Here is a 25,410-nt window from a genome sequence, read left to right on the forward strand (position 1 = left end):
TCAGGACGGATTAGTTTGACTTTTTTTTTGACTAAGTGTATGCAGACGGATCTGTACTGAACGGATACAATTGTTTGCATTTATAGGTGCGGATCTGTCTGTGCAATTACCAGACGAATCCGCACCTAACGCAGCTGTGAAAGTAGCCTTATCTACTTCTTCCTGACCACTGCAGCTGTCACAGAGCATACCTAGAAAGCTCACCCATATAAGTCAATGGCGTCCTGTACTGTCTGACGCATGTAGCTGCTCTCAAAAGACAGTAAGTCTAAGGGTCCATTCACACGTCCGCAACGTGTTTTGCGGATCCACAAAACACGGACAGCTGCAATGTGCGTTCCGCATTTTGCGGACACTAATAGAATATGCCTGTCCTTGTCAGTAATTGCGGACAAGAATAAAACATGTTCTATTTTTTCGGGAACTGAATTGCGGACCCAGAAGTGCGGGTCCGCAATTCCGTGTCCGGGCAGCACATTGTGCTGTCCCATAGAAATGAATGGGTCTGTAATTGCGGACGTGTGAATGGACCCTAAAACCTCATTCAGACAAGTGTCTCCTGTGCAGAAATCATGCTCCATGTGTGAGTTCCCCTTATGGACACTGCTTGTTTTTTAGGATCGCAGGCATTATAATGATTTATAATGCTGGGTGTCTCTGCCTGACTTGTATCTAATGAATTAGGCCTCTTTCACACGACCGTATGGCTTTTTCAGTGTTTTGTGGGCTGTTTTTCCACGGATCTGTTGTTCCATTTTTTGTTTCCGTTGTGTTTCTGATTCTGTTCCGTTTTTCTGTATGGCATATACAGTAATTACATAGAAAAAAATGGGCTGGACATAAAATTTTCAAAAGATGTTTCTGCAAAAACTGAACGGATACGGAAGATATACGGATGCATTTTTCAGAGTTCGGTATTCTGCGCAGGCCCGGTGAGGAAGCTGGCAGCCTGTGAGTGTCCTTCCCTCACTGCGCCTGAGCAGAATACTGAAGGGCGTGAGATTTCCCCAGGGCAGGCAGAAGGATGCGAATGATGCCTGGCCCTGTCAATTAACACTTGGAAGGTGTGACTTGAGGTGGGAGACGGGAGCCTCTAGGTGCAGGAGGCTCATTTATATATTATAAAAGTAAGAATTCTACAGTAACGGGGGCACGGATCATCATTAGAATAGCAGAGTTAGGTGCAGCTGACAGTAGCACATCACTAATGTCAGCCAGTTCAATGCTGAAAATTCGAGTGACAGAAACCATTTCAGTGTAGACCAGAGATCAGCAGCCTCTGGCACTCCAGTAACTCCCAGCATTCTCCATTCACTTCTGTGGGAGATCTGAGAACAAGCAAGCAATTGTGCATGCTGGGTGTGGTAGTTTCACCACAGCTGAAGTGCTGATCCCTGGTTTAGGCCATGCTTGGACTCTGGTCCAGATGTACTAGTCCACGAAGTGGAAAATCGTGCCATTTTAAGACAGACTTTTGGTACAGAGACCTTAGTAAATATTCACTCCTGGGGGAGAGCAGGGCTTGCTCCTATGTATTTCGCCACAGCGTCCATTGTAATGCAGTCTGCGCCGCATTATTATAACTTTTTGTGTCGTGTGTACTCAACAGTGTTTGAAACCAGTTTCCCCTCCGCATAGACCTATTACTCAGGCGGACACGGGCGCCATTTTATGTAGCCGCAGACTGTTATCAGGCACAGGATACCATGAGAACAGAACATAGTCTCCGCTGTTCTAATGTATTCATGTGCCGGGGCAGCAGCGTCTCTCCTGCCTCCTACAGCTCTTTCTTCGCCGTTACAGACGATTTCTCTGACACCTATGTTTCACTACAAGTCCCACCTCCATGGCGGACGTACGATTTTACTAGAAAGTTCCACAGAAGAAGAGGCTAGTACGCGTGCTCGAGAAATTTGTACAGAGGGTGGGTCTCCGCGTTGTCCCTCTGCGCCTGCGTAATAGGGTGGGCGTGGGAAATTACGCATGCGCGTGAAGAGCAGTTTTTCGGCGCCTTTGTCCTTCCGCCATTTTGCGTGTCTAGCGCTGATTGGGCTCCGTGCTCCGGTTCTGGAACCAATCAGAGCGGAGAGGAGAACCGAGACCGGGAGAGGTGGTGAGTAGGACCGGGGGAGAGAGCCAATAACACCACGGGGAGGGAGAAACATGACCTAAGCCTCACAGCCAATAACACCAATGTATTAGGCAGTAACATAAATAGCCAATCCGGGCAGACAAAGCCAGCATCTCCCGGACAAGACGCCTGGTGATCTAGTATTCGGGCTGCAGTGTGGAGAGCTGTGGTGACGCTGCTGCCAGTGCGGTCCCTCTAGATAGGCGGCCTCCTGTGCAGGGGCTGTAGGGAGGGTATGGCGGTGTAGTCGGCGGCCTCCTGTGCAGGGGCTGTAGGGAGGGTATGGCGGTGTAGTCGGCGGCCTCCTGTGCAGGGGCTGTAGGGAGGTTATGGCGGTGTAGTCGGCGGTTTCCTGTACAGGGGCTGTAGTGAGGGTATGGCGGTGTAGTCGGCGGCCTCCTGCACAGGGGCTGTAGGGAGGGTATGGCGGTGTAGTCGGCGGCCTCCTGCACAGGGGCTGTAGTGAGGGTATGGCAGTGTCGTGGTCGTCCTCCTGTACCAGAGGCTGTAGTGAGGGTATGGCGTGGTCGTCCTCCTGTACCAGGGGCTGTACTGAGGGTATGGTGGTGTCCGTGTTCGTCCTCCTGTACGAGCGGTGTACTGAGGGTATGGCGGTGTAGTGGTCCTCCTCCTGTACAGAGGCTGTAGTGAGGGTATGGCAGTGTCGTGGTCGTCCTCCTGTACCAGAGGCTGTAGTGAGGGTATGGCGTGGTCGTCCTCCTGTACCAGAGGCTGTAGTGAGGGTATGGCGTGGTCGTCCTCCTGTACCAGGGGCTGTACTGAGGGTATGGCGGTGTCCGTGTTCGTCCTCCTGTACGAGCGGTGTACTGAGGGTATGGCGGTGTAGTGGTCGTCCTCCTGTACCAGGGGCTGTAGTGAGGGTATGGCGGTGTCGTGGTCGTCCTCCTGTACCAGGAGCTGTACTGAGGGTATGGCGGTGTCCTGGTCGTCCTCCATTAGGGAGGGCATGACAGTGTAGTGGTTGTCCTTAACATGATCTTTAATGAGGGTTTCCTGGTGTCGGAGGGTATGGCAGTGTAGTGGTCATCCTCTTGTAGAAGGGCTGTAGTGAGGGTATGACTGTAGTCATTGTCCTCCTGTACCAGGGATGTGGTGAGGGTATGGCGGTGTAGTGGTCATCCTCTTGTAGAAGGGCTGTAGTGAGGGTATGGCGGTGTAGTGGTCAGCCTGGTGGTACATGCTATGGGGGTGGATAGAGAAGGTCTATGGATTGAGTAGATATTGGGGTGGCCATTAGCATGTTCTGTGTGTATATATTCCAGTGTGATATATACATGTAATTATTTCTGTTTAACCCCTGCAGCTGATAGTTACTGCCCCCCTCCCTTTTCTTCCAATAAAACGTTGCTTTTGTTCATGTTAGCAAGAGTTTATTTCTCGGCTGCCGCCTGGAGCGCTGTGACAGTATGACCCCACTACGTCTCTGATATTACACTTCTCTGGACATATAAAGGTGTAATACTATTAAAGTCTGAGCTAGGTATCTGTACACTGCTGTGAGCATTATTGTGACTTTTTGGGAACGGTTACTATAGGCTAACTCATATCCATAGCAAAAAAAAGAAAAATGTAGCAGCACTACAAGAATGATGGTTGTTCCTTACTGTGGTGGTGCTCGCTGTGTCAGAAGCCAGTCTTGTGCTTCCCCCAAATCCAGATGCAATTGTAATAGAAAACTGCAGCACTCTCCAGCCTTGATCTTTCCAAAATTTATTTCACCAATACAAATGCGACGTTTCGATCTGTGTGATCTTTCTCAAGCGTCGCATTTGTATTGGTGAAATAAAATTTGGAAAGATCAAGGCTGGAGAGTGCTGCAGTTTTCTATTACAATTGCATCTAACTCATATCCATACCACCCTACGGCTCTTCTGTTTTGAATAAACCCACCTAGTCAAGTATATCTTCTATGTAGGGAATCCCTGCACAGTTTCAGTGGTGGTCCTGGGATTACGGTGGAATAATGATGGCTTATTGAGGCACATTCCAGTGCAGGGCGGCTGTCCTCCCCTGTCACAGAGGAGTATATGCGTCTACAGGATTGAGCCGGTATCGGCGCCCTCCCTGCACTGAGAGGCTCAGAACCGCTGCATCCTCATATTATTATTATTTTTTTTTGTCTCAGAATCCAAAAAATGATACAAACCAATCTGAGCCCCCTCTGATCCGGTGCTCTGATGTCATGTTTTTCTCTGCAGCAGTGACAGCCCTGTTTACACCATGTGATCAGTTCAGCCAATCACCAGCCTAAGCTCTATACTGCCTGAGATGGTTGAGACCAGTGATTGGCTGCACTGAGGTTTACCAACATCACTACTGCAGTCACCGCCTGGTGCTAGGATGGAGCGGCACTGTGGGCGTTCAGAGCAGTCAGTCACATGACCCGTGTGCCAGCTGAATCTCCTGGGCTGACCGTGGCTCCCCTGACCCAAACTGACTTCATCGTAGCGATTTCCTTTGGATCAACTTGGAGGACAACAGGCTGGACTGGATGGACATCCAGTGCTGCCCATAATTATTCATACCCCTGGCAAATTTTGACTTAAAGTTACTTTTATTCAACCAGCAAGTAATTTTTTGACGGGAAATGACATAGGTGTCTCCCAAAAGATAAGACGATGTACAAGAGGCATTATTGTGGAAAAAAAACCATTTCTCAGCAGGGTGGATAAAAATCAATGATTTTTTTTTAAAATAAATCAGATTTTTTTTAAAATTTAAATCAGATTTTTTTTTATTTAAATCAGATTTTTTTTATATAAAATGCTTTTTGAGGAAAATATATTACCAGCCAAAGGTTATTTCATTATGAAATAGATTACTTTTTTAATTATGTAGAATAAGGCTGTATATGTTTAATTTTTTGTTAAATTCCATTAATCCATTCACAATGTCATGCTCTTCCAGAGGCTTTTGTAAGATTACTGGGTAGTTTCTCTGCCTACAAGATATTATCACAGATGGTTTAATTTTGGAGTTCTCAAAACTGAATTTATAACATGAAAAGAGTTGAGAAAAAGATCTAAATACTAACTTCTACAAACCTATAAATACAGAATCAATCCCTTCAGTGCTAAGTTTAAAGTTCAGTGAATAGAATATAAACAATATTTTTCTGATTGTTTGGAGTGGAATAGATCTGCACAAGAAGAAAGTGAAACTAAGTGTAAGGAGGAAAAGGCAAGCAGACAAGGAGTACTACAAAATTAAAGTGAAACTTTCTGAGCACAGTACTGCACAGCCACAGACAGACAAGTCTTTGGATCATCTGTAAAGAATAAATCAAGGCAACTGGACGTACTGTAGATTTCTTGAAAACGTTTCACTCGTTCTTCCAACGAGCCTTCTCAATTCTGAGTGACTGTACAAAAATTCTGGGAATAAATATGTAACTTAATCAACATCTGGTAATTATACCCAGCATTGGGTCAAAGGTGTTGATTCATTATCCTAATTGGAGTCAGTAACATAGTACATAAGGCCGAAAAGACATTTGTCCATCCAGTTCGGCCTGTCATCCTGCAAGTTGATCCAGAGGAAGGCAAAAAAAACCTGTGAGGTAGAAACCAATTTTCCTCACTTTAGGGGAATAAAAATTCCTTCCCGACTCCAATCAGGCAATCAGAATAAATCACTGGATCAACGATCTCTCTCTAGTAGCTATAGCCTGTAATATTATTACGCTCCAGAAATACATCCAGGCCCCTCTTGAATTCCTTTATTGTACTCACCATCACCACCTCCTCAGGCAGAGAGTTCCATAGTCTGATATGGTGATAAAGACTTCCCAGAAAAAGGTGTCAAGACAGCATTGTACGTGAAAGAGGCCATCTACGTAAAAATGGAGAAGCCAAGCTTGAATAGAGGTGGGGGGGTTAGACATCTATTGTCTGCCATATACAATGCTGTCTTGACACCTTTTTCTGGGAAGTCTTTATCATCTACTGACTCCAATTAGGATAATGAATCAACACCTTTGACCCAATGCTGGGTATAATTACCAGATGTTGATTAAGTTACATATTTATTCCCAGAATTTTTGTACAGTCACTCAGAATTGAGAAAGCTCGTTGGAAGAACGAGTGAAACGTTTTCAAGAAATCTACAGTAAGTCCAGTTGCCTTGATTTATTCTTTACAGATATACTATGACCTGGATAAATGAGAACCTTCACAGACAAGTCTTTGGATCTTTTTGTGTGTATGACCTGAGGTTTATCACATTCTTTCCTTAGAGGAAAAAAACTATAATGGCAGCAGGCCGTAAAAGAGACCCAGTTTGGCAATATTTTAATGAAGTTCCTTTACCTATCGGTAAGGCAGGCATGTGTGCAAAATGCAAACACTGCAACAAAGAAATGCAATGCCTGGTGGCCCGAATGAGGCAACATCATGAGATGTGCTGTGATGAAGATGACCAAAGAAACACATTTTTCTCCTTCCTAAGTGCAACAGAAAAATTGTCCAAATATGAATCTTTATGTAAAAAACTATGATTTAAAGGGACTCTGTCACCAGTTTCTAACCCCCACTTTTAAAACTATTGTTCTGTCCATGGAGCCCTTGTGATTACTAAGGTGTTGTTATAAGCTAAATCTGCTGGCTCGTTTTGATAAAAAAACTTTTATCTAACCTGTCAGTCATGTAGATAAGGTGCCCAGGGCGTTTCTCCTGGTCTGAACATGCCGCCCGCCGCCGCCGTTGGTGCCCAGCTCCTCCTCTGCTCTGAATTAGCGCCGCCTGAATGTCAAGAAATACGCCTCCGGCTCTCCCTCAGTCCCCCCTCCTTCTTTTCTAAGATCACGCGCGTGCGCACAGGCCTGTGCCTGATGCGCCCGTGCGGACTTTTCGATTCAGCCTCATTGAGCGAAGTGCGCATGCGCACTTCGCTCAACCTCCCGATAACGCGAACACTGCCGCACGCGCGGGATCTTAGAAAAGAAGGAGGGGGGACTGAGGGAGAGCCGGAGGCGTATTTCTTGACATTCAAGCGGGGCTAATTCAGAGCAGAGGAGGAGCTGGGCACCAACGGCGGCGGGCGGCATGTTCAGACCAGGAGAAACGCCCTGGGCATCTTATCTACATGACTGACAGGTTAGATAAAAGTTTTTTTTTTATCAAAACGAGCCAGCAGATTTAGCTTATAACAACACCTTAGTAATCACAAGGGCTTCATGGACAGAACAATAGTTTTGAAAGTGGGGGTTAGAAACTGGTGACAGAGTCCCTTTAAATCAAGCCTTACTGACTAGTGATTTAAATCGGTTTGATTTAAATCAAATCCACCCTGTTTCTCAGCTTTTATTTACATTTGAGAAAAAAAGTGTCCAGTCCAAAATTATTCATACCCTTCTCAATAATCAATAGAAAAGCCTTTATTGGCCATTACAGCAATCAAACGCTTCCTATAATTGCAGACCAGCTTTTTGCATGTCTCCACAGGTATTTTTGCCCATTCATCTTTAGCAATGAGCTCCAAATCTTTCAGGTTGGAGGGTTTTCTTGCCATCACCCTGATCTTTAGCTCCCTCCACAGATTCTCAATTGGATTCAAGTCTGGACTCTGGCTGGGCCACTCCAAAATGTTAATGTTGTTGTCTGCTAACTATTTCTTCACCACTTTTGCTGTGTGTTTTGGGTCATTGTCATGCTGAAATGTCCACTGGTGCCCAAGGCCAAGTTTCTCTGCAGACTGCCTGATGTTGTCGTTGAGAATCCTCATGTATTGCTCTTTTCTCATTGTGCCGTTTACTGTGATTAGGTTCCCTGGTCCATTGACTGAAAAACACCCCCAAAGCATGAGGTTCCCACCACCATGTTTGACAGTGGGGATGGTGTTCTTTGGGTTAAAGGCTTTTCCTTTTTTGCGCCAAATGAAGGAAACATCATTGTGACAAAACAATTCAATTTTTGTTTCATCTGATCATAACACAGAAGACCAGAAGTCGTCTTCTTTGTCCAGATGAGCTTTTGCAAAGGCCAAGCGAGCTTTTCTGTGCCTTATCTGGAGAAGTCTGCAGTGTGCAGTGTCCGTTGGATTGTCCGCCTTGAGACATTGCCACCAGCAGAGCCCAGATTCACCAGGGTGGCCTCGGTGGTGATCCTTGGATTCTTTTTCACCTAACTATCCCCCTGGCCAGCACAGGTGTCACTTTTGGCTTCCGACCACATTCTCTGAGATTTTACAGTGCGGACCATCTTGTATTTTTTGATCAATTGTAAATAAAAGCTGAGAAATTTTTATTTTTTTCCACAATAATGCCTCTTGTACATCGTCTTATTATCTTTGGAGACACCTATGTCATTCCCCGTCAAAAAATTACTTGCTAGTTGAATAAAAGTAAGTCAAAATTTGCCAGGGGTATGAATAATTATGGGCAGATGTTCCTCACTGTAAAATATTTTCAGCCTTACAAACTATTGGGGTCATTTCTCAAACTGGTGTAAAGTAGAACTGGCTTAGTTGCTCATGGCAACCAATCAGATTCCACCTTTCCTTTTGGACAGCTCCTTTTGGAAAATGAAAGGAGGAATCTATGGGCAACTAAGTCAGTTCTACTTTACACCAGTTTGAGAAATGCCCCCATATGTTACCATTTATGGTACAGTCAGTTCCTATCTGATTGTGGGTGTATTGTACTGTGCTCACATCATGTCAGTACTGTATAATAGACCCACCATCAGACAGGAACTGACTGTGCCATAAGTCGTGTCAGTCCAGGCGGTGGCGGGCAATCACTGGCAGTGACTGGGATTGGTGATGATGCCGTTCCTGGTCATTTAACCCTGTAGATGCTGTTGCCAGTTACAACTGTGAAGTTAGGCAGAGGGAGTGGCCCCGTTCAGTTGCTATGACAGAGCAACAGATGGCGACTAGAATTGCTAAAATGCGACTTAGAATTGCTAAATGGCGACAAGAATTTATAGTCTTGTTGCCATTTGCGCCTAGACCCTCCGCTGCTCTGCCTCTCACACACAAGGCAGCGCGTGCCATGTTCTTCTCAACAGCAGAGGGGAGAAGGAGGCAGTCCCTTCCCCCTGTGCTGCTGCCACCAATGGGCTGATAGCAAGGAAGGGGGGGGGGGGGGGGGGGGGGGTTCGGTGCACTGCGCCACCAATTAATATAGTTTATGCTTAATACAAACGCAGGCTGAGCTGCGGGTGTCGGCCATATCCCATACCCGGCACCCAGCCTCTTTGACTGCGCGCTGCGATCCCCTGCTATTAACCAGTCAGGTGTGGCACCTGAGGGGTTAATAGCGGCAGATCGCAGCGCGCAGTCAAAGGGGCTGGGTACCTGGTATGGGATATGGCCGGAACCCGCATCCTGCGTTTGTATTAAGCATAAACTATATTAATTGGTGGCGCAGTGCACCGAACTCCCCCCAACACCAGTATTATAAAGTAGAATAATTGGTGGTGCAATTCTTTAAAAATATATTTACCCACCGCCTCCCAACTTTACATGTCGTGGTGGTTGGCTGTAAACTATAACCTTGTGGTGCTGCAGATTGCTGTGACTGCCCTGCTATTATATGGCTGCGGTCACAGCGAAGATCCCGGAGACCAACTAGAGTGGTCTTCAGGCATCTGATCGATGTTGCGTGCTGTTACAACAATCCTCTGTGAAGAAAAGTATATGTTCTGGCAGTATGGTGCCATAGAACCAGCAATAAAAAAAAAATAGGCCTTCAAATATGCTCTAGTTGAAGTCTTGTGGTGAGCAAAGCCAGTAGATACATTGCATAAGTAGCATCCATTTTCACAGTACAAACATACGGTAGTGGTTTTAGAAATGTTTTGTCTTGAAATCCTTTGTATATCTCTATCTGTCATCTAATGACACAAAAGAAATGCCTTATGTTATACTTATCCCGCTCCCCGGCATCCACGTCGCTCCTGACCCTTGCACGGGCGCCACTGCCTCTCCCCGTCGTGCAGGTCAGAACATACAGAGGCAAGCCTCCCTAGCATTGCAGGTGACACTGGGGAGGCTATTGCCTGCCAGTGTGGGACTGTACAGGGACCCACCCAAACTGGTAACGCGCATCTAGACCTTCATTGTAAACTGTTAGTAGTTCATTCATATCTTCTGGTAGCAATACTAAAGAACATAATCCAGAATTTTACGTGGAGATTGCATGTTAGGAGATGTAACAAGGGCTCTATGTGGTTAAAGAAATAGTAAACCTATAAATTATAAATAATAGGTGGCAATACACATTAAAGTCATATGAGGGCCTCTGACAGCAGATGTTGGTTATAGAAGGTTTGAGCATGTCTGTGTTAGATTACATCCAGTACAGAGTCAATATGGTGATATGGGCTTACAGTTGTTGGATTGTATAGTCCTGTGATGGCTAACCTCCGGCCCTGCAGCTGTGGCAAAACTACGAATCCCAAGATACACACTTGCTTGGCTGTTCTCAAACTCCCCAGAAATGAATGGAGCATGCTGGGAGTCGTAGTTTCACCACAGCTGGAGTGCCAGAGGTTAGCCATCACTGGTATAGGGCATACCTAACTTATATCACCGTTTTGATGTTTTTATCTCCATAGATACTCATAGACTGCAGGACTGCAGATGGAGCAGTACACAACAAGCAGCAATGGCTCTCCAGAACAGATTGTGGTCCAGGCGGGGCAGATCCAGCAGCAGGTGAGGTCCTGAACTTGTACATGGTTGTATGATGCTGATATTTATATATATCTCTTTAGCCCCTTAAGTACAGGTTGATTTGGGGCTTTCAGGACCCAATATTTGTTTTTCTTTCTTCTCCTTCCAATTCTTTCTAAGCACTTATTGTCTGCAGGACTTATTTTTATTTTATTTTTTTGTGTTCCTTCAGCAAGTTGCGTTTATTATGTAGACCGAGTTAATACAATGCACTTATGTATTGTTATTGTCCATATTGCTTCCTTTACTGTCTGGATTCATTTTTCCATCACATTATACACTGCTCGTTTCCATGGATATGACTTCGCCCTATAATCCATCAGCGGTGGTCATGCTTGCACAATACAGGGAAAAGTGCCGGCCTCCTTAGCTGGATCCGTGGGGGCACACATAGGCTGGTGATTTTTCCTATAGTGTGCAAGCACCACCACCACCACTGCTGGATTGCAGGGGGGAGTCGTAACCATGGAAACAAGCAGTGTATAATGAGATGGAAAACTGAATGAGTAAGACAACTCCTTTAAATTTTTTTTTAATTTGAAAAATCCCTACGACACCACAGTGAGGAGATAGTGGTGCAATGTTTTGTGGGATGGAGGTAAATCTGGGTTTGTGTACATTACCCATCCATCTTGGGTATGACTTTCCCACTGTGGAGCAGTTTGTGTAGTGAGATAAACCTTACTAGTGAAGAAACCTGGTTGAAAGATGTCTCACTTTTGACCCCTGGTACAGTCTCATGGTCAGGCTGTCTTTTCTTGTTCCTTTCCCTTTTCGTAGCCTGGTGCAGTTACTGCTGTCCAGTTACAGACCGAGGCTCAGGTCGGAGCAGCCTCTGGACAGCAAGTACAGACCCTCCAGGTAGTTGTGTCTGACGAATGCATGAGCATTTCAATTTCTCATTGCCTCTTCGGTCTTGTGTATAGGGGCATGGATGTGTTGTCTTCATATTTGGTCGATGTATAAGTTGTCACATGCATGAGGTGGTATATGGCAGAGTCTGCATGGTTAATAGTATCTTTTTGTTTTTGATCTTGCATGACTCTATCCATTTTTATCATGGTACAGTTCCTTTTTTCAGTGTTGTGTAAAGTTCCTGTTTATCAGCTTTAAAGGGGACTCATCCCCACAAAAAGTAGTTATTAGGGTACTTTCACACTAGCGTTTTTCTTTTCTGGCATAGAGTTCTGTCCTAGGGGCTCTATACCGGAAGAGAACTGATCAGTTTTATCCCCATGCATTCTGAATGGAGAGCGATCCGTTCAGGATGTCTTCAGTTCAGTCTTTTTGCCTTTTCAGGGCGGAGAGAATACATCATGCTGCGGTTTTATCTCCGTCCAAAATTAAGTAAGACTTGCCAGAATGCCGGATCCGGCATTTTTTCCCCTTGACATGCATTAATGCCGATTCCGGCCCTGAGTTCCTGCAAAACGGATCAGTTTTTGCGGTCTGCCCATGCTCAGACTGCAAAAAATTTGAAAAAAAATAAATGCCGGATACATTTTTCTGGATGACACTGGAGAGACGGATCCAGCATTTCAAAGCATTTGTCAGACTGATCAGGATCCTGATCCGTCTGACATCAGTTTGCATATGTTTTGACTGATCCGGCAGGCAGTTTCAGCGATGGAACTGCCTGCCGGAATCCTCTGCTGCAAGGGTGAAAGTACCCTTAGTACTTATAATTGCCTATCCACAGGGACGATGATGCATATTGAACTGTGGGGGAATAACTGCCGGGACCCCCAGCGGTACTGGGATGGGGGAGGGTCCCAATGTCCTCTGGCCATAGATATGAACGGACCCTCTGCTCTGAGAATTGAGGCTGTGACCTAGTATTTATCACTCATCCTGTGGATGGGTGACGTAACACCAAAACACCTTCTGACTGGAGAGTAATTTGTTGCAAGGGAAATCCAAATACAATTGGTTTCAGAATCCATAGATGAGGTCCAAGTTCTAGGACAGGTGTACTCAAGTACTTTTCGTTAAGGTCCACTTGCCCATTTAGTGCCCTAAGGCTACTTTCACACTCGTTTTGCGTGGATCCATCATGGATCGGCAAAAACTGATCCTTTACAATAATACAACCGCATGCATCCGTCATGAACTCTATTGAAAGTCAGTGTGGGACGGAACAGTTTTCTATTGTCAGAGAAAACGGATCCGTCCCATTGACTTACATTTTGTGCCAGGACGGATCCGTTTGCCTTAATTTCGTTGGAATGGAGACTAATCGGATGGAAACCTGATGCATTCCGAGTGGATCCTTTTCCATTCCGAATGCATTAGGGCAAAACTGATCCGTTTTGGACCGCTTGTGAGAGCCCTGAATGACCTCACAAACGGAAAGCCAAAACGCCAGTGTGAAAGTAGCCTTAGGGGCATCCTACTATGTGGGGAGTCACTTTATGTTCCCCTATGCTTCAAGTGCCCTGCCTCCATGCAGTATGATGCCCTTAAGTTGCCCCCCCACCCCCAATTTGAATAATCTACCCCATGTTCACCTGACGAACAGAGTGGAGCAGGTCTGCGCTGTTACTGCGCAGCAGGCGTGATGTCACTGCATCGTGCTTATAGCCCTGAATTGCCTATGGCAGGGGAATGGTAAAGCAGGGAGATGACTGTTCTCTGCTTCACCATGGTTTTAGGGCTCATGCACACAGCCGTTAAATGTTTTGTGGTCTGCAAATTATGGATCTGCAAAACACTGTTCTGGCCGCATTCTTTCTGCATTTTGTGGAACGGAACAGCTGGTCCCTAACAGAACATTCCTGTCCTTGTCTGTAATGCGGACAATAATGGGGCATGTTCTGTTTTTTAGCAGAACGGACATATGAACATGGAGTAATTTTCATTTTTTGCGGCTCCAGTGAAGTGAATGGAGCCGCAACAAAAATGTTTGTGGACATCATGACATCATGATGTCAGTTGACATCATGACATGCAGGGGTCTGGACAGCTGGCACCCATGGTCCAGATTTAGGATGCGTTTCGTCAATTGAGTACCCCTGCTATAGAATAACATTTTTGTTCTTATTAACTGTAGTACCACAAGTCTCACGCTTTCCCTAATGGTGCTGACAGTTTTGCTTGATCTGAAGAATAAATTGGAGACACATTTACAGTTTTTATAGTTTTCCTACGATGGTGGGTGGGTGGCAAAGGCATCTTTTTTACTGACTGTTTTGTGCCTTTCCTTTTCTATTACTGCTAGATGTTATGCATGAATTGCTAGCAGTTTGCAATAAAGGTCCAGATGGGTGTTACCAGTTGATTGGATAATGTCAGACTGTACAGGGACACATTCCCAACTGGTAACGCCCATCTGTACCTTCATTTTAGACTGCTAGCCATTTATTCCTAAAATCTATCAGGAATAGTAAAGGAAAAGTACAGCAAGGAGTCATAAGAATAGATACATGGGGAATGCAAGTAGTCCCTGATGTACATCAGGTGGTTAGAGAAAACATCTGTATGCAGTCTAGGTTCCTGAAGATAATAAAATGCCAGTAGTTCTGTATGATTCTGGGATTAGCATTATATATAGTTTGTTTTCTGCCTAACACCAGGTTACTTTCTCCATTTAGGTACAAGGCCAGCCGCTAATGGTACAAGTCAGTGGCGGTCAACTGATTACTTCTACTGGACAACCAATTATGGTTCAGGCAATGGGTGGACAAGGTCAAACTCTTATGCAAGTTCCTGTATCTGGATCCCAAGGTCTTCAGCAGGTATGTTTTGTGGACTAAGAATTTATGATTTAGGGGTTATTCACACGACTGTAGACCATCTGTGCCCATATTGCGGACAGCAAATGACTTGGAATGGGTTCGCAATCTGCAAGAAATGGTGAGGAGCGGAGGCAGGAATCAGAAGCACTATGAATACCTTTCCGTAGGCATTTGGGTCTGTACTCCGCATTTCAAAAGATAGGACACTTCCTATATTTTGCCATATGTTGCGGATCGTGGACCATTCAAGCCAATGGGTCCTGTCCGCAATGCAGGATTCATACGGCCGGTGCCCATGCTTTGTGGTTCGCGGCATGGACGTCCTACTGTCGTCCTTAGGCCTCATGCACACGACTGTCTGTATTTTGGACTTCTGTGTGCATTCTGCATTTTTCTCACTGCCATCAATAAAAAGGACAGCTCTTGTCCGCAGTACGCACCAGATTAGGACAGGGTGTGCATGGGCTCCTATAAAAGAATGGGGTTAGCACACGGATGTAAAATACAATTATGCGCATGAGGCTTAATGCAGCACAAAACACGAGCCATAGATTTTTAATACCTGATATTGTGGATATTTATTTTATTTTTTGTGAAAGGCCCCTCATTGTTTTTCTGTATTCCTAACAGATCCAGTTGGTGCAGCAAGGGCAGATTCAGATCCAAGGAGGACAGGCTGTCCAGCTTCAAACGCAGCAGGGCCAGCCACAGCAAATAATCATTCAGCAGCCACAGACTGCGGTCACAGCAGGGCAGAGTCAGGTATGGGGGCTATTAAATACAGAATACCGTCATCTTTTCATTCTGAAGTTTTCACATAACCCGCAATTCTTCTTGTTTCTGTCCAGAGTCAGCAGCAGATAGCTGTTCAGGGTCAGCAGGTTGCACAGACAGCAGAAGGACAAACCATCGTTTACCAGCCAGTGAATGCTGATGGTACAATTCTACAGCAAGGTAAGTCATTCATTTTCATTTAGGTTTTTAGGACAATCAGCTGGATGCTCCATTTCTGTCCACTTTTACCATGACTATGCACTTCCCCCAACCATGCCAGTTGTCATTTTGTCTTCTCTGTAATTGTTTCCTTCTGTTGGCAACATACACCATCTATACTAGTCGTCTTGTCCATGGTGAACACTAGAGGTTCCCAGGAATTAACTGTGTGACCTCCCCTTTTGTCCCTCTGTTTCCTATTTTGTGTTATTTCCTAAAGTGACAGTCCCTGTTACAGGAATGATCACTATACCAGCTGCCAGCTTGGCAGGAGCCCAGATTGTACAAGCCGGAGGAAACGCCAGTACCACAAATAGTAGCCAGGGAACAGTGACTGTTACTCTACCTGTAACGGGAAATGTGATGAACTCTGGGGGCATGGTTATGGTAGGTATCGGGATGTAATAGTATTTTCTCTCCTAATTCTTGTTGCTGTCCTGTTATTAAAGAAATCTTCTGCCTATTTAGATGGTTCCTGGTGCAAGTTCTGTCCCTGCTCTGCAAAGAATCCCTCTACCAGGAGCTGAGATGCTGGAGGAGGAACCATTATATGTTAACGCCAAGCAATATCATCGCATTCTGAAGAGGCGCCAGGCAAGAGCCAAATTAGAGGCTGAGGGCAAAATCCCCAAAGAGAGGAGAGTGAGTAGTTATGGCGGTCAATGTCGTTAACAGTATGAATGACAGTACATCTAATTTGTATGTGACGCATTCTCCATGAAGTTGGAGATTTAAAAAGGGGGAGGGGGCTTCATGAAGTACATGGTCCACACCAATCTAATAGTAAGGCAAGACTGTGTAGGCAAATATGACATTCACCACTGTTAGAAAGATTGATTACAAGCCTTGTGGAGCTGTACACACTGCCACACTGTGCAGGTAACTCAACTTTCCTAGGACCCTAAAGGCAAATCTACTTAGCTATGCCACTATTTGGGAGTGAGGAGAAGGATTTATTTAGGTAGATTTAGTATTTAGTCCCTATTGCAGCTGCAGATAATTTGCTACTCAGCTTTCTTGCTTATTGATTCAGTGTTCCTTTAACGAACCCCCTTTTTACCACATGAAATCCAGTAAGTTGCTGAACTTCAGTATGATCAGTATACTTATAAGCAGTAAAAATATCTTTCCATACCGGAAGGGAAAAATTTTTTTACAAAAAGAGAACTGTTTTAAAGGAATAAAGGGGATTTAGGTGTGTTTAATATTTGATTTGTCTTCTTCAAACAGCAGATCAGCGGGGGTCCTGGTAGGCCAGAGCCCTACCAATCTGATATTGAGGACCTATCCTCGGACAGCCTTTTTAACCCCTTCACGACTGCAATCTGTATATATACGTGATAGCTGCACATACCCCGTGCAGCTACCACGTGTATATATACGTTCTGGCAGCTCTTTAATCCAAGCGCTGCAAAGCGCTTGGATTAAAGCTTCTGCCCCTGCCCTGTATGCTGTCACGGACAGCATACAGTGCAGTAATGCCGGCAAGGGACCAATCAGAGTGGCCCCTTGCCGGCAATCAATCCGATTGGTTAGTCTGTGCAGACTAACCAATCGTATCGCGGCAGTGTTAAAATGCCGGTTTCAGGCTCTGATCTGCGCTCTGCAGATCAGAGCCTGAAATCAGTAATGTGTCCTGAAGCCCCCGATCTGTGCCCCCTTGAAGCCCCCGATCTGTGCCCCCTCCTTGTTCTTGTCCTGCCCCCGATGCGGTCCGCCCCCTCCTGCCCCGATCTGTGCCCCCTTCTTGTCCATCATCTTATCCTGCCCCCCCCCCCCCGATGCGGTCCGCCCCTTCCTGCCGCGATCTGTAATAAGTGAAATGCTGCCCCCGTTTCCAGCGCTGCCCGCTGTCCCCTGCCCCCGATGAGGTCCCCCTTGTGTGTGTGATGGCGGCGGCTCCATTCCTGAGCTGCCGCCATCAGCAGCGTGTGTCAGCTCTATGCTGACACTGCTGTAACCCCATAGATGCCGCAGTAGTGGCATCCATGGGGTTAATAGAGGGAGGGGCCTCCCTCTCTCTCAACCATCAGGGCTGCTGCGATCGCAGCGCCTGATAGTTGCCATGGCAACCGGACGCTTTGCAAAGGCGTACGGTTGCCATGGTATAGGCGTCCAGTGCTGCCACCTACAGGCATCTGATTGTATTATACTTTGCAATGCAAGAGCATTGCAAAGTATAGTACAACCATCAGCCCCACTGGATCTTTAAGATCCAAGAGGGAACTGATAAAAAAAAAAATGTGAAAATTAAATAAATAAAAATGTAAAAAATAAATTTCCTTTTCCTATAAAAAACAAACAAAAAATACCCCAAACAAAAACCACACATATTAGGTGTCGCCGTGTCCGTAACGACCATCTCTATAAATATATCACATCATCAACCCCGTCCAATAAACCCCATAAAAAATAAAAACTGTGTCAAAAAATAAGCCATTTTTGTCACCTTACATCACAAAAAGTGCAACACCAAGCGATCAAAAAAGGCGCATATACCCCAAAATAGTACCAATCAAACCGTTACCTCATCCCGCAAAAAATGAGCCCATATTTAAGACAATCGCCCAAAAAATAAAAAAGCTATGGCTCTCAGACTATGGAGACACTAAAACATCATTTTTTTGGTTTCAGAAATGCTATTATTGTGTAAAACTTAAAGGGATTCTGTCACCTCCCCTAACCCAAAATCCGGTTTTAAAGCAGCCATGCAGCACAGCTTACCTTGATTAGACTGTGCTCTTTTATCTTGTAATCCATCCAGTAGTTTCTGCAAAAAACGAGCCCTGAATGTGCCCAGAGGGGCGTTTTGTTCCTCTTAGAGAGCCCAGTACCGCCCCTCTTACAGTGCCCAGCCCGCCTTCCTTGCACTGTCTAACCGCCCCCAGCCTGCCACAGCCTCTCCTCCCCCTCCCTCACGGCCGAACGAACTCTCGCACAGGCGCAGTACCCACTGAGGGCTGCGCCTGTGCGATCAGCAGGAGACTGAGGGCAGGAGCTTCATCCTCGTCACTGGGCATGCGCCGAGCCCAGTGACGTCCGATGCTCGCTCTTCCCTGCTGACTGAGGGAAGAGCGAGCATCGGACGTCACTGGGTTCGGCGCATGCCCAGTGACGAGGATGAAGCTCCTGCCCTCAGTCTCCTGCAGATCGCACAGGCGCAGCCCTCAGTGGGTACTGCGCCTGTGCGAGAGTTCGTTCGGCCGTGAGGGAGGGGGAGGAGAGGCTGTGGCAGGCTGGGGGCGGTTAGACAGTGCAAGGAAGGCGGCTGGGCACTGTAAGAGAGGCGGTCCTGGGCTATCTAAGAGGAACAAAACGCCCCTCTGGGCACATTCAGGACTCATTTGCATATCCCAAAAAGTCGTTTTTTGCAGAAACTACTGGACGGATTACAAGATAAAAGAGCACAGCCTAATCAAGGTAAGCTGTGCTGCATGGCTGCTTTAAAATCGGATTTTGGGTTAGGGGAGGTGACAGAATCCCTTTAAATAAATTAAGAAAAAGTATACATATTGGGTATTGCCACTGTCCGTAACGATCTGCTCTATAAAACTGTCACATGACCTAACCCCCTCAGATGAACGCTGTAAAAAAAAATTAATAGAAAACTGTTCCAAAAAAGGGTTTTAAGTAACTTGAGGGGTGTAGTTTCTACAATGGGGTAATTTATGGGGGGTTTCCACTATGTAAGCCCCACAAAGTGACTTCAGACCTGAACTAGTCCTTAAAAAGTGGGTTTTGGAAATTTTCTTAAAAATTGTAAGAATTGCTTCTAAGCCTTCTAACATCCTAAAAAAATAAAATAACATTTCCAAAATGATGTCAACATAAAGTAGACATGTGGGGAATGTTATGTAATAAATATTTTATGAGGTATCACTTTCTGTTTTAGAAGCAGAGAAATTGAAATTTAAAAATTGCAAATTTTTACAATTTTTTTGGTAATTTTTTTTTTTTCGTAAATAAAGGTGATATATATTGACTCAAATTTATGACTGTCATGAAGTACAATGTGTCACGAGAAAACCGTCTCAGAATGGCGTGGATAAGTAAAAGTGTTCCAAAGCTATTACCACTTAAAGTGACGCATGTCAGATTTGTAAATTTTGACCTGGACACTAGGGCATCAATGACCTTTGGTCATGAAAGGGTTAAGGATTGTTAGTATAGTGTTACTATTTTGATGTTGACAGTGTTTCAATGACACAATATTTATTTCTGACCTGTAGAAATATTTGCATGAATCACGTCATCGCCATGCTATGGCCAGGAAAAGGGGAGATGGCGGACGCTTCTTCTCCCCAAAAGAAAAAGAGGGTCATCACTTGCAGGTAATTGTTGATGGTTTATGTTCTTACAAGACAGGGTTGATTTGCACTGCGTTGTGCAGTATCTGTTTAGTAAATGCATCGGGAAGTGTATCTGTAGGTACCATTCACCTGAGGCCCAACAGAGGCCAAAGCAGTGGTGTTTTTCCTTTACTCAGGCTGGCATACGTCGAAATACCTTATATTATGATCGAATAGTGCCACCTACAGATGCATCCAGTAACAACCGTATACTATGCAGGAATTATTTTATTTTTAGCATGAAAGCCAAGGAGCATGAAAGCTAAAGAAGGCATCCCCCCTCCCCCATCTCCTTATCCCATCTGAATGGAGCACTGTACACACGTCCACTAATCTATTATCTTCTTTGAGGTTCACTAAGTTCTGTCTACATCTGCCCCATAAAAGTGAATGTTGCCTCGTGCACTACTGCTTCGCTCAGGGGACCCCTTATTTACAGAATCAGAATGGGAGTCCCAGCAGTTGGACCTTTCAAAGTTGATATTTTATTTCCTATCTTGTGGAGCGATTAAATAGTTTGTGATTTGGAAAAGGAGTAATCCATCAGGACATTAAAGTGTTGTACACATTTTGATTGGTTTATTTCTGTACATGGTAATGTTGAGGAAAAAAAAACATACAGTATATAAAACAATATCGGGTAGTTGCATGTCCATTGTTAATAATTGGTGTATGATTGAAGTAGGGTTGTTGCGGGTATCGAAATTCCGATACCCAATCGATACTTTTGTCCCGGTATCGATACGATACCGGGATTTCCGTTTTTTTGATACTGGGCTGCGCTTCTGCGCAGCCTAGTATCTCTGAACATGAGCGCGCTGCTATCAGCGCGCTCATGTTCTCTCAGCAGCACAGGGAGAAGGAAGCTGTCCTCCCTCCCCCTGTGCTGCTGCCACCAATGAGAAGAGAGGGGGGGGAGGGGCGGGCGCACTGCGCCACCAATGAGGATAGAGGGGCGGAGGAGGGGCGGGCGCACTGCGCTACCAAATAGGACTATTCCCATTTCCCACAGAGCGGCGCCCAGCGATGTCTCAGCACTCACCATTAGTCCTGGGCGCCGCTCCGTTCGCCCGCTGTGCCCCATTACTGTCTCCTCTCCTGCTCCACATGCTGCTCATTACTATCGGAGCAATGGGAGGAGACATCAGCTTCACTAGTGGGCGTTCCTTCTCCCTGCGCTGCGATTGGACTGCGCTACAGCCAGGAAGAAGGAACGCCCACTAGTGAAGCTGATGTCTCCTCCCATCGCTCCGATAGTAATCAGCAGCATGTGGAGCAGGAGAGGAGACAGTAATGGAGCACTGCAGGCGAACGGAGCGGCCTGATAGTGAAAGTCAGTCTAACACAATACAGGAGGCGGGTGCCGGCAGCAGAATCGCATTGCCGGCACCCTGTCGCTGACAGGGAGCTGCGATCAGAGGCAGTTAACCCCTCAGGTGCGGCACCTAAGGGGTTAACTGCTGATCTGCCAGTACCCGCCTCCTGTATAAAGGGGTAATTTATCATTGGTGCTTCAGTGTGCCCCTCAACCCCCCATCCCATTAAAATCATTGGTGGCACAGTGCGCCGGCCCCTCTCAACCCCCCAGTATTAAAATCATTGGTGGCAGTGGCCACAGGGACCTCTCCCCTCCCCCTCATTGGTGGTGCAGTGGCAGCTTCTGATTGGAGCCCCAGCTGTGTAAGCCTGGGGCTCCGATCAGTTACCATGGCAGCCAGGACGCTACAGAAGCCCTGGTTGCCATGGTAACATCCCTGATGCTGTGTGCACAAGGCACAGAGCAGCAGGGACAGTGTGAAGTTCTATTCACCCTGAGCTGAATAGGACAAGGGATGAAAGATCCCAGGTTCTAGCCCCTAAGGCTACTTTCACACTTGCGTTCAGAACGTAGCCGTCTGAGACGGATCCGCTCATATAATGCAGACGGTGGATCCGTTCAGAACGGATCCGTCTGCATTATATTGTAAAAAAAATTCTAACTGTGAAAGTAGCCTGAACGGATCCGTCCAGACTTTTACATTGAAAGTCAATGGGGGACAGATCCGTTTGAAGATTGAGCCATATTGTGTCATCTTCAAACGGATCCGTCCCCATTGACTTCCATTGTAAGTCTGGACGGATCCGCTTGCCTCCGCACGGCCAGGCGGACACCCGAACGCTGCAAGGAGCGTTCAGGTGTCCGCCTGCTGAGCGGAGCGGAGGCTGAACGCTGCCAGACTGATGCATTCTGAGCGGATCCGCATCCACTCAGAATGCATTAGGGCTGGACGGATGCGTTCGGGGCCGCTTGTGAGCCCCTTCAAACGGAGCTCACAAGCGGACACCCGAACGCTAGTGTGAAAGTAGCCTAAGGGGGGAAATAGTTATTAAATAAAAAGTGTAAAAAAAAAAAGTAAAAAAAACCCCCACCAAAATATGAAGTATAAATGACCCCCTTTTCCCAATTTCACATATATAAATAATAAACATATTACATATAGCCACGTCAGAAAAGTCCAAACTATTAAAATATAAAAAAAAATCTAGGTGGTGAACGCCGGAACAGAAAAAAATTAATAAAAACTGCGCGATTCGCCATTTTTAAACATGCGGAATGCACGTGGCTTTTTTGGTTTATTTTTTTTCGCCTGGTATCGAATGGTATCGAGTATCGCAATACTTTTTCATGGTATCGAAACCGAATCAAAAATTTGGTATCGCAACAACTCTAGATTGAAGGTAATTCTGCAACCACTAGCTCTTCCTGTGTTCAGAAAGGCAGTGTTTAAAGGCACGGGAGATATAGCCTTTAATTTTGCTTGCTTATCATTTTGCTTACCTATTTAAAGGGATTGTGAGAGAGAATTAAAAATCTCGGATAAACCCTAAAAAATTATAAAATAATTAAATCTTCATCCCTTCATTTTTACTGGATCCGGCAGGGTTCAGCAAAAACGCTTCTGTTACTGATAATACAACCATCTGCATCAGTTATGAACGGATCCGGTTGTATTATCCTTAACATACCCAAGACTCCATTGACAGTCAATGAGGGACGGATCCGTTTTCTATTGTGGCAGACTGTGAGAAAACGGATCGGTCTCCATTGACTTGCATTCTGGGTCATGATGAATCAGTCTTGCTCCGCATCCCAGGATGGAAAGCAAACTGCAGCATTCTGCGGTTTGCTCGCCGGTATGAGAACGGAATGTATTTTGGAGCATTCAGTTCTGTTTTGTCCCCATTGACAATGAAGCGGAACAAAACAGAAGCGTTTTTTTCCGGTATTGAGACCCTATGAGGGATCTCAATACCGTAAAATATTAACGCTAGTGTGAAAGTAGCCTTACCCTTCGTTGCGGTTCGGTTTTCCTGCAGCTGTTTCAAAGTGGCATTGACGGGCCTGGATAAGGCATGTTACTGCTGAAGACAATTACTGTCCTCAGCTGTCTAGACAGCAGCAGGAGAGCCACAGAGGACAGCACTGGATAAAGAGGTGATTATAAGACAATTATATTTTAGGGCTTGTCCGAGATTTTTAAATGTCTTGGACGAACTCTTTAAATATTTCAGAGAGAGAGAGATTTTCTTTTTTTTTTTTTTTTTTTTTTTTTTTTGTTATACATATTTTTTCTTACAAGAACATGAAAAGGGAGAGAAATCTTCTGTTACATAATATATTTTCTTTTATGATTCAGGAAGTGGAGTTTCAATAAACATAAGATGGAGCCGATCGAACGGTAAAGCCTTTTCTGAAGTTAGTTATCTTAGTTTTTGTGTTTGGTGTTTAGGTCTATGTTTTCATTTTTCTGTTTCCGCAGGATTCATCTCAGGGAAGAGAAGTTTACACACATGATGCAGCCATGCTGGAACAGTGACTTTATAACTTCCACTATGTCAGATTTATAACCTTCCTCGACCTACGTTTAACCAAATGGCACTGTGCCCATAAAGGTAGTCAGTCGCCAGGAATTTTACTGTCAAAGCAGGCACAAGTCTTGTAGCCCAGCTGAATGTAATGATACTTTTCACATAGCGATCTATTGTCTTTCTGGAGAAAATACTTTTAATCTCTATGTAAATAAGCAGTTAAGGCTACTTTTACACTTGCGGCAGAGTTGGTCTGGCAAAGCGTATGCCAACTGATTGCATTTTAAGACTAATCAGGATCCTGATCCATCTTACAAATGCATTGCAAAAACTGATCCGTCTGTTTGTCATAAAGACAGTTTAGATTTTTATTTTTTTGGGTCTGCGCAGACCGGAAGGACGGATCCGGCATTGCGGTATTTTGAATGCCGGATCCAGCACTAATACATTCCTATGGAAAAAAAATGCCAGATCCAGCATTCAGGCAAGTGTTTAGTTTTTTGGGGTGGAGATAAAACCGTAGCATGCTGCGGTATTATTTCCATCCTGAACAGTCAAAACGACTGAACAGGATGTCTTCAGAACGGATTGCTCTCCATTCAGAATGCAGGGGGATAGAATTGATCAGTTCTTTTCCGGTATAGAGCCCCTTGGACGGAACTCAACACCGGAAAAGAAAAACGCAAGTGTGAAAGTACCCCTAGTGCATGGAGGGCATGGCAGGTCACTCTGTGCACTCTTGCACCTCCTGCCAGCCCTTTCCTCTCCTCCTTGATTAACAAGGCCAGTCAAGAAAACAATGTAACTAGATACCTGACCCGGTCCATGAAGAGGGAAAGAGAGGGACTGGCAGAGGAAGCAGGAAGTAGCAAGGATGCACAGACTGGGTTGGCCTGGCCTTGGTGCAGGCTGCATGCACACGACCATATGTATTTTGCAGTTTGCAAACTGCAGATCCACCAAAAAATAAATATGGACACTGGCCGTGTGCATGGCACATTTACCTAATAGAACTGCCAGTTGTCCGCAAAATGGACAAGAATAGGACATATTCTGTATTATGCGGAATGGCCGGGTGGATGTAGGCAGCACAGGGATGATTTGTGGTCCCATAGAAATGAAAGGGTCAGTTTGTGATCTGCAGAAAATGTGGATGCGGACCCAAAATACGGTCATGTGCTGCATGAGCCCTTAAAGGGGTATTCCCATCTTGGACATTTCGTTGGGATATTCCCACAATGTGATAGGTGCAGGTCCTGCAAAGTGAATGAGGGTGCACCGCTCAAGCTTGGCCACCCTCTATTCATTCCTATGGGAGCACCGAAAATAGCAGAGTGACACAAAATTATTAGGAAGCACACCGCGCACGCGCTGCCACTGCTTAATTCACTAATAAGGGGCTGACTAATATAGCCATGTCAGCGCTTCCACAGAATGAATGGAGGGAGGCGGCAAACGAACATTGCACCCACATTCACTTTACAGGCTCCGTTCTAAAGATAAGTGCGGGTTGCAGAGGTGGGACCTGCACTTATTAGACATTGGGGGCATATCCTTGCAATATGCCCCCAATTTCCCAAATGGGAATAGTCCTTTAAAGGGATTCTGTCACCAGTTTTTGACCCCCACATTCAAAAATATGGTTATGTGCATGGTG

The 25,410-nt window shown here is 45.5% G+C and overlaps 1 protein-coding gene across 4 annotated transcripts; it reads left to right on the plus strand.

The window, feature by feature from the left end:
- The first annotated feature begins 1,999 nt into the window (after positions 1-1,999).
- NFYA (nuclear transcription factor Y subunit alpha) lies at positions 2,000-24,089 on the plus strand. 4 transcript variants are annotated; one of them, XM_044285987.1, is made up of 10 exons: positions 2,000-2,113; positions 10,711-10,810; positions 14,419-14,562; positions 15,193-15,324; positions 15,411-15,516; positions 15,794-15,942; positions 16,024-16,197; positions 19,785-19,886; positions 23,582-23,623; positions 23,705-24,089. In XM_044285987.1, exons 2-9 carry the CDS (start codon positions 10,736-10,738, stop codon positions 23,597-23,599), a joined length of 900 nt encoding a protein of 299 aa, XP_044141922.1. In that variant the 5' UTR covers positions 2,000-2,113; positions 10,711-10,735; the 3' UTR covers positions 23,600-23,623; positions 23,705-24,089. The 4 variants fall into 4 exon arrangements, with proteins under 4 accessions (XP_044141922.1, XP_044141918.1, XP_044141920.1 ...); XM_044285983.1 differs by lacking the exon at positions 23,582-23,623; XM_044285985.1 differs by lacking the exons at positions 2,000-2,113; positions 23,582-23,623 and adding an exon at positions 3,514-3,632.
- Positions 24,090-25,410: the final 1,321 nt, after the last annotated feature.

The sequence above is a fragment of the Bufo gargarizans genome, chromosome 3 (assembly GCF_014858855.1).
Source record: "Bufo gargarizans isolate SCDJY-AF-19 chromosome 3, ASM1485885v1, whole genome shotgun sequence".
NCBI lineage: Eukaryota > Metazoa > Chordata > Amphibia > Anura > Bufonidae > Bufo > Bufo gargarizans.